This window comes from Trachypithecus francoisi, unplaced genomic scaffold (genome assembly GCF_009764315.1).
Source record: "Trachypithecus francoisi isolate TF-2019V2 unplaced genomic scaffold, Tfra_2.0 Contig01440, whole genome shotgun sequence".
NCBI classification, from domain to species: domain Eukaryota; kingdom Metazoa; phylum Chordata; class Mammalia; order Primates; family Cercopithecidae; genus Trachypithecus; species Trachypithecus francoisi.
This window is the reverse complement of record NW_022681431.1, coordinates 15,585,441-15,595,016: the sequence shown is the minus strand read 5'-3', so window position 1 is coordinate 15,595,016 and position 9,576 is coordinate 15,585,441. Positions and strand designations below refer to the sequence as shown.

General features: G+C 51.4%; 1 protein-coding gene across 1 annotated transcript in view; it reads left to right on the top strand.

The window, feature by feature from the left end:
• Window positions 1–416: 416 nt before the first annotated feature.
• Window positions 417–9,576, top strand: part of SCARA5 (scavenger receptor class A member 5) — a 132,268-nt gene continuing 123,108 nt past the window's right edge. The window contains exons 1-2 of the mRNA XM_033229382.1: window positions 417–1,004; window positions 5,604–5,730. Of these exons, the coding sequence (XP_033085273.1) occupies window positions 5,619–5,730 (112 nt within the window). The 5' untranslated portion in view covers window positions 417–1,004; window positions 5,604–5,618. The remainder of the gene's footprint in view (window positions 1,005–5,603; window positions 5,731–9,576) is intronic.

Genomic DNA, 9,576 nt, shown 5'->3' with positions numbered 1-9,576 from the left:
TGCACCCGGCCTAGATCTCCTTTTTCAAACGTAAGCAATCATGCTCAGGTTCAGGGTTATTCGTGCCTGAGTCCCCCTCCCAGACCCAATTGCTATGGACAGCCAGTTAGTCTTCATCCTGCATCCCCCAGCCCCTGTGCAGCGTTAACGAGCCAGAAACGCTGATTTTGCTGCTGAGTTCCATGGAACCCCCTGGGGCATTTTCCTAACTACCCCCAGTGTGGCCAATCCGTGTCCTTTGGGGATGAACGTGACTCCAGGAAAATACATAAAGTAACTCTGTGCCAAGTTTGGTGAATGAATTGAGCCATGCCAATTCTGTCCTATAAATAAGTTTACAAGACTGGTTTTCTTGCGTGGTTCATAAGCCAGGTCTAGCTGCCACTCCCCCAGAAGCCTTCCAAAAAGTATTTTGAGCAGGCCTTTAGGCCGGGGTGGTGGAGTCCCAAGGCCAAGGCTGACCGCGCTGCTCTGGGCCCGGCGGACGTTCCAACATGGGGCTGTAATGCCACGATTGGCCGCAGGAGGGGGACCGTATTCCAGACCCCACTGCAGAAGCCTCCGCAACTGCTCCAAGAACTTTGTTTTATACAGACTGGCGGCGAGAGCAGCTGCAGTTCGCATCTCAGGCAGTACCTAGAGGAGCTGCCGGTGCCTCCTCAGGACATCTCCTGATCGCCACCCAGGGTCAGGCACCAACGACAGGGAGTCCCAGGCGCACACCCCCATTCGGGGTGCCCCAGACCCAGACCCCCACTCTGCCACAGGTTGCATCTTAATCTGGTCCTCCTGCAGAAGTGGCCCCTGTGGTCCTGCTCTGAGACTCGTCCCTGGGCGCCCCTGCAGCCCCTTTCTATGACTCCATCTGGATTTGACTGGCTGTGGGGACGCTGTCCGAGGGGCGGCCTGTGTCTCAGCGTGGTGGCAGACAGCTCTCCGGCCACCATGGTGAATGCCAGAATCTGAGGGGACAAAGGTCTACAGCCTCAGCCAGAGGCACTCAGGTGAGTCTTGGTACTAATTTTGCCCTATCTTCTGGGCATGCTGTCTCAAAGGCAGCTGGAGGAGACTGGAATGAGCTGAATGGAGTGGAGTACAGAGTTTGGGAAACTTCAGACCTAGAGCCTGAAGGTGCTTTCTCCAGGTGGGAAGGTCCCTGCTAGCTGGGCCCGCAGATATCCGCTGGGCCCTCATCCAACTGCCTGGGCCGGAGAGAGTGTGAGCCTGCATTTGGGGTGCCAGAGGGAAGCTATTGCCTTAGTGACAACTCCACCTGACTCATGTCACAGCCCAAGAGCCTACTCAGGGTGCACATGGCTCAGGTGACAGCTCCTCTCCATGGCTTCGTGTGTGTGCGTGTGTGTGTGCACGCGCATGTGTGTGCATGCATGTCTGTGCGTGTGCATGTGCCAGTGGTTGGATATATGTGGGGAGAAGTTATTTCTAAAACATCTGTCTCTGTCCAGCTTTGGGTTATGATTTAGCTTAACTAAGTACAGTTAGAGGAGGAAAACATTTAAAACCTACTTAGCGATTCCCTCTCTGGAGAAGGGCCACACTCATGTGATTTTTTCCCTTGGTTTTGATGAGTTTAAAGTGAGGTAATCCAAAGAAAAGCCGTAAAGCCTGCAGAGTTCTATGCTGGTACCCAGGGAAACTGACTTGGGAGCAGCAAGTGAGGGTCACGCTACCCACTCAGAGAAGGATTTAACAGAGTCCTTCTGATGTCCAGAGAAGGATTGAGGAGCCAGGGTCCAGATATCAGCCCTGGAGTGCATTTGCAATTGCCTTTTGAAAAGCGAACTTCAAACATCTTTGTTTCTGGGACTGGCTAGGTAGGAGGGAGGCCTTAGGAACCTGGACATCCCCCTACCTGGCTGCCAGGCAGGGTCAGAAGATGCTGGGGGGGTGCTTGTTCTCATCAGACTCTGCCACCAGCTCCCCTGAGTGACCTTGTTCATAAAGTCATGCCACCTGCATTATCTCACGAGAGGCTCACAGTGACCCTGGGAGACCAGCATATACCAACCTTCCCATTTTATAGGTGATGCACCTGAGGCTGAATGAGATCAGGTGATTGAGCCAAGTTCCCCAAGAAACCAATAAACAGAGGAGCTAGGATAGGAGCCCTTGGCTTCTGTGCTCCCCGCGTTCCTGCAGAGAGCCAGGCCTGCAGGGCACAGATGGCCCCAGGGCACAGGGCCGCAGGGCACAGATGGCTGAGGTCTTTTCCAGCTCTAAAATGCAGAATCTAGAAGCAGATCCCTGGCCCTGAACCTGCCCTTCTAAGTGCCTTGGGTGAAATTGTCTGGAAGTAAATCAGACAGCCAAGAGGTTAGTGGAGAGGGTGTCCCCTCCCTGTTAGAGCAAAACCTCCCTCTTTGAGTTACAAGTTGAGGTCCAGGCTCCTTGGGCTTCATTCACGGGTCACTGTGGCTTCCACATCTTGCTCATGTGCTTCAAGCTCTCAGAGCCCCGCCTCTGTCCCAGGATCCCCATCTGCTGGAGTACACTGTCTGGCAGTGTGAGGTGGGATTCTCTTCTCTGCCTGATCTGGGGCCCAGAAAGGGGTCACCAAAAGAGCCTGACATGCAATTCCCAGACAAAGCAACCCTGCAGCTGAGCCAGTGCCCTGTGTGGGAAAACTGTGCCCGGGCCTCTTCCCGCTCTGATATCCATTCCTTCTTTTGCCTCTTTGGTCTGGGATGGCTTATCTTTAAAATGGGAGTGACGGAATGCAAATGCCATCAGCCTGCCCCCATCACAGTGTTCCTGGGAGGAGCACTTGCCATCAGTTTCATCTTCTAGAGCACAGACTTGGTCCAAAGACATAAGATCTGCGATCTGAGGGTCCCAATGTCTGCTCCCTCCCCCAAGAAAGAAAAACAGCCCCCAAGAAAACCTGGGCAGATAGAACATGCGTAGTTTTCATTTCCAAGTAACAAACATGAGTAGAGTTGTCTGAGCTTTTCCAAGCCTTGTGCACTCACATCTGGCCCCGATTGGCCCCGGCCCCTCTCCCCAGCAGCTCCCCGGGGCTCCTGCTGGACCAGCTGAGGGGTGGGAAGGAGGAAGGAGACGGGCCGCCCTTCAGACACATTCTGGCTAACAAGCTGTGCATTCCAGCCCCGTCCCAGGAGCTAACCAGAAGAGGAGGAAGGTGGAAATGACAGTGGGGCCTCACACCTCCACTCCCCAGGGGCAGCGCCCTGTCTGGCTCTGTGTGGCCTCTGGGCAGTAGAGGATATTGCCTTTGGCAGAGGGAGGGTTATTGCAAGCAAAAGAGACTTTAGCCTCCTGCTTCACAGCCCCCCAAGGAGCAAAGCCAGAGGGAGGGGTGCCGCACACAGAGCTCCTGAAATGAGGGAGGGTGCCTTGCAGCTTAGCAGTGCTGGAGCTGCCCAGGGCCCCACCTAGAGGCCCTCCCTGGGTGGAGGGCCGGAATTGGGAGCCCAATGAACTGGACACCACTGCAGCACAGGGAAGCCAGAGTGGGTGGAGTCTGGGGCTGGGAGGAGAGATCCTGGCAAAGCTGTGGACCACTCCCTGTTCCATCCCTCCCATAGGCTGGAGGAGAGGCCTGCAGATACTGGGAGCCCCATAGCTATGTGTGTGCACATGCGTGTGTGTGCCCATTGTGGGGGATGTAGAGAAGGGCTAAGAGCAGAGGCCTCCAGCCCTCCTGGGTCATTGGAAGGACATGTATACAGTGACTGGTCAGTTCTGGTCTCTTCTCAGCCCAAATGTCAGAGGTCTCTGGAGGCCAAGCTCAAGTCATGAAAATAAAGGGTTCAGCCGAGTGCAGTGGCTCACATCTGTAATCTCAGCACTTTGGGAGGCTGAGGCCAGTGGATTGCTTGAGTCCAGGAGTTCCAGACCAGCTTGGCCAACATGGTGAAACCCCATCTCTGCAAAAAATTAGCTGGACATGGTGGCATGTGTATGTAATCCCAGCTACTCAGGAGGCTGAGTTGGGAGGAGCACTTGAGCCTGGGAGGTGGAAGTTGCAGTGAGCCAAGATTGCACCTCTGCCATCCAGCCTGGGCAACAGAGTGAGACCCTGTCTCAAAAGAAAAGAAAAGAAAGAAAAGAAGAAAGAAAGAAAGAAAGAAAGAAGAAAGAAAATATGGAATTCATGTTTTGCTCTGCTACACAGCGACCCAGCCAGCCTCCTTCCCTGATTATGTCTATTTATGAAAGTTGCCACACCTCCTTGCCCACCCTCCCTCTGAAGAGAAACTGATTGACTGATCTCTCAATCAACAGGCATTGTACCCCCACTGCCACCTGCCAGCCCTGCATCCTCTCCTCCCAGTCTCCTCTGGGTCGAAGGGTTGAGTTTGCTCCATACTGGGCCTGAGACCCATCCTCATGGGGCTTTTATCTTCCAAAGGGTTTATTATTTAACCAAAAAAAGCTGTTTTTTTGCTTAAATGTCCAGATAGTTAAAGAGCATCAGAGGCAAAGGTCAAGATAAACTCATGCCTGGAACCTTGATGAAAGTAGAGAATAATTTGTGAAGTCACTGAGCATTTATGTGACAAAAACAATATCAAGTAATTGATGTAAATACTTTATAATTTGGCTTAAAAAACAGATTCTTCTCATTACACAAGGAATGCAAATGCGTCACAGAAAACCCAGAAAATCTGAAAGCAAAAAGAAATATTAAATCCCCACAATCCCTTCCAGCCAGAGTCCTGTAATACATTTCTCACCCAGAGCCATAATAGCGTCTTACATCCACACACACCTTATGTGCGCATCTCTCACAAAATGGGATCGGGTTGTACACATTGTTGCGTCAACAGGCTGTTTCCTTTCAAAGAGCATGGGATTCTCCTAAGTCAATGTATATGCCCCTGGAACGTCATGGTGTAGACCCAGAGACCCAGTGAGTCAGCCTCTGGGGCCATGCAGACAGAAGCCCTCCCCTGGCCTAAAGCTGCCCAGATGCTTAGTGCCTGCGGGTCCCCACAGAGGCTCCCTGCTCCTCAGGCCCCACCACAGTAAATGAATCCCTGCTGTGGTCCTACTGAGCCAAGCTCCTTCCAACATGCCAGCCCCATTGGATTTGGGAGCAGTCCTGATCTGCTCAGCTTTGTTTGCAAGTGGTCTCTGTACCCGCTCTGAATGCCCCTTCGTGTCTTCCTTTCCTTCCTTCATTTCCAACACAAAACAGAAGCTCATGTCTGTCTGGCATGCCCCGGGTTTTGAGGGCTCAGAGCCTGTTCGCAGGTCACCTTTTGAGTCGGCAGTGTTCCCTCCTCCTGGCCCCACCCAGTGTGACCCACAGTGGCCCCAGCTCAGGATTCCAGCCTCCCTGAGAGTTGTTGAAAGGAACGGACACATCCCACCATCAGAAAGGCCCAAGGGCCTTGATCTTCTGAAGTCCTGAGAAAACTGGGGGTGGAGACATCATGGCCCCAAGGACCTGGAGGATGGCACCTGGGTCCTGGTGATGAGCAGAGGGTCCCGTGTTCAGGCTTAGGGTCGGGGTGGGTGCCTTGTTCTATCCATTTGCTTCTGTTTCCACTTACAGTTGATTCTATCTCTCTCCCTGCCTTCGTCTTCCCTCTCCTCCCCTCTTGCCTTCTCTGCAGCTGTTGCAGGGCGTGATGGAGAACAAAGCCATGTACCTGCACACTGTCAGCGACTGTGATGCCAGCTCCATCTGTGAGGATTCCTTTGATGGCAGGAGCCTGTCCAAGCTGAACTTGTGTGAGGATGGTGAGTACAGCAGGCTCAGACTTGGGGCACAAGATCTGACCTGGGGATGGGGAGGGAGCCCTGCTCCCACTCAACCTTGGCATTGCCTTTGAGTGCTTGTGACCTCCTCATGTAATAGTGCATATATTGAACTTTATGCTTTAAAAGGTCTTTTCCATGGGTTTTCTCATTCATTCACTTCAACAAACCTGTCAGTTAGATGAGTACTCATTTTACAGATGGACAGATTGCACAGCTCATCAGTCATGGGGTGGTCCAGCACGGAGCCTCCTGACTCTGAGGGCCATGCTTCTACTCCTGAGAGAGTGAGACTGGGGTCAGGCAAGGGCCTCTGAGCCAGTCAGTGCAGACCCTCTCAGGTGAGGAGAGGGGCCTCCCACCCACTTCCTGAAGCACTCGTGAGGGGCAAACAGCTCTCCAAAGTGTTCATTCTGCCAGTGGGTGCAAGGCCCTGGTCTTGCCACAGAAAGGGGTCCCCACGCCAGTGACTCAGAAGGCCCTGCAGCTCAGGGGCTGCTTATTTGCTAAAACCCTGGAGATCCAACTGATGCAGCTTCCTTTGGAGAAGCCCAGAGTGCTTTTCCATCAGTCTGGCTCCTGTGCACCCAGTAGATGACTGATAAATTCTTGCTGCATGCAGCACATGTCAGAGAGGAAAACATTGCCTCCACATCAAAGAGAAATAAAATGAAACTTACTGAAGAGCCTTAAAAAGACTTCCGGCCAAGGAGGCCTTTTCCCTCTCTCGTTTCGCTCCACTCTGCCAACTGCCTCTTGAAATTACTCAAGAGTAATGACTCCACTCCTCTCTTCCTCCAACCCTGTATTCCTCCCACCAGGCGCTGAGTGTAGGGAAAGAACTACGGTGGCTCAGAGAGGCAGGGAGCGGGAGGGTCTCCGCAGGCAGAGAAGACAAGGAGATCTGGGCTTCTGACCAGTGCACTTGTTCACCGCACCCTAGGATTGTCCACCATGGTGGCTGTTCTTTCAGATTCCAATCAACAAACATACTCTAAGCATCCATGATGTGTCAGGCCAGGGTGAGCAGCCAGGAATGCTCCAAAGAGAAATTAAAACAGTCTCTGTCCTCAAAGGGCTTATGATCCCAGAAGGGGCTGGCATGGGAACAACTGCCTAAAATATAAAGTAGGCTAAAATGTGTGTGAATAATTAAGTCAGGCGGGCAGAGGGCTTTCTGGAAAAGGGCTGGAAGACTGAATAAGATTGTCTAAGAGGTGGGAAAGGTATTCCTAGTTGTGTGACACCAAGTTGAGTCAGGGTTTCTGTAAGGCTCACGCCACTTGGGCAGAGAAGGCCTGGCATGCTGGCCCCATGCAGAGCTCCCATCAGTCCATCAGCAAAGGGGAAGGTGGCATCCGTACCCACTAGCACATCAGCAAAGGGGCTTGATTTGGCAAGAAAGACTGGGTACAGCACAGTGGGGTGATTGGAGAGGACCATCAGGGCCAGCCTGGGGGGCCTCAGGGGTGGGAGGGGTCAGATGTCCCTGGGACCACCATACCCTCTTCCCAGTACCTCATCTTACTCTTACCAGATTTTTTTTTTTTAAGAAAAGTTCATTTGGACCAGAAGGACTGAAAATTAACAGCAACCCTAGCCACTACACCTCCTGGGCCCCTCTGGTGTGGGGAGCTCTGTCAGAGGGCACTTTGAGAGCCATGCTAGTCATATCCTGTCCCAGGGTTCCCTGATGCTAGGGCCCAGGTACAGGGCAGGCAGCAGAGGTTGAGAGGTATGGCGTCCAGGCTGACTTGTGCCTCCTGGGCATGTGACCCCCTGTGGGCCTCAGTGTACTTGTCTGCCAAATGAGGATGCAGGGGGATATCTCTGAGGTCCTATCTGGTTGTAAAATTCTGTGTGTAAAATTGGACCTGGCCATTGCATTAAGGATGTGGCCCTTTTCAACCCCAAGTCAGAATATGACGCTATACTGGGCAAAGCATGGCTGTGGCTCCCACTACAGCAGGAGTGAAAACTTGGGTGCTGACAATTATGCCCAGGAGGTCCCGTGCCTCTCCCCTCTTCACTGCCCCAACCTTGGCAGGGAACCTCTGGGTCACTCACCTGGGGCTTCTCCCCTTAAAAGGGTGCTCCCCTGGCATCTCCCAGCGTGCATTACTGCCCCGTCCCGCTTGTTCCATGCTCTCCTCCCCCAGGACTTTGCTCAGCTCTCACCTTCTTGAAGGCCTGAGTTTCCATTCCCTTTTCCCTGACTCTTTTTTCCTTTCTTCCATGGTCTGACTTCCTCCTGACTCAGTAGTCTCCTTATTTACATGTATCATTCATTATCTGTTCCCCATGACAAGAATATAGGCTGGACCACAGCAGGCATCTCTATTTTGTTTATTGATGTCTCCCAAACCCAGTATGCAGTAGGTGCTCACTAGGGATTTTTTGAATGAATGGAAGAATTGATGAATGGGTGAATGAATGGATGGATGAATGAAGGGATGGATGGATGAATGAATGGATGGATGAATGAAGGGATGGATGGATGGATGGATAAATGGATGGTGGATGAATAGATGGATGAATGGATGGATGGATGAATGAAGGGATGGATGAATTGATGAATGAATGGATAGATGAATGAATGAATAAATGGATGAATGAATGGATGGATGAATAAATGGATGAATGGATGGATAGATGGATGAATGAAGGGATGGATGAATTGATGGATGAATGGATGGATGAATGAATGAATAAGTGGATGAATGAATGGATGAATGGATGAAGGGAGGGATACCTGAATGGATGGATGGATGGATGGGTGAATGGATGGATGAATGAATGAATGAAGGGATGGATGGATGAGTGAATGAAGGGATGGATGGATAGATGAATGGATGGATGGATGGATGGATGGATGAATGGATGAATGAATGGATGAATGAATGAATAAATGGATGAATGAATGAATGGATGGATGGATGGATGAATGGATGAACGAATGAAGGGATGGATGGATGGATGAATGGATGGATGGATGAATGGATGGATGGATGAGTGAATGAATGGATAGATGAATGAATGAATAAATGGATGAATGAATGAATGGATGGATGAAGGGATGAATGGATGGATGCATGGATGGATGGATGAATGGATGGATTAATGGATGGATAGATGAATGAATAATCGATGAATGAATGAATGGATGGATGGATGAACAGAGGGGTTCTTGAAGTCTAAATGTGGCAAAGCATTCACCATCTACACCTGATTGCTGAGTTCTCTGGGTCCATCTTCATTCCTAGCTGCCAGATTAGGGGCTGGAACATGAGGAACCCAGGCAGAGTAGAGTGTTGAGATGAAGCCAGGGATTTCAAAGCTTGTGATCTTCTAATTTGATTTTTTCCCCTCTTCCTTTCATTTCGGAGAGGAAAACGACAAGCTTGACTTGGGGAAATTCAAGTCATATTTGATCTGTTTCTTAAGGGTTTTGCTGCGTCTTTGATCCTCCTCTCTGCGGAGTGAATTGGGAGAGGAAGAGGAAGGGTTGGGACCAGGCAGGAAGGAGGGGGAAGGTGGGAAGAGATGAGAAAGGAAGGGAGAGGCAGCACCCCTGAACCCAGTCAGGGCTACCCTTGAGCCCTTATTGAGTAAGTGAAGACAGTGAAGTGTGGGGCCCAGGACAAGCTCCAAGACCCTTACAGAACTTCCTCCTTCAATGGAGGTTGAGAGGTGGGAGGAGGGGAGGAGAGACGGCACTTCTTGTTGGAGGCTGGCCATGGGGATAGTGGGATCAGCGGAGGCAAAATTGCAAAAGTACAGCTCGATATGAAGGTAAGATGCAGCCTTCCCTGGCAGTGGGACCTAATG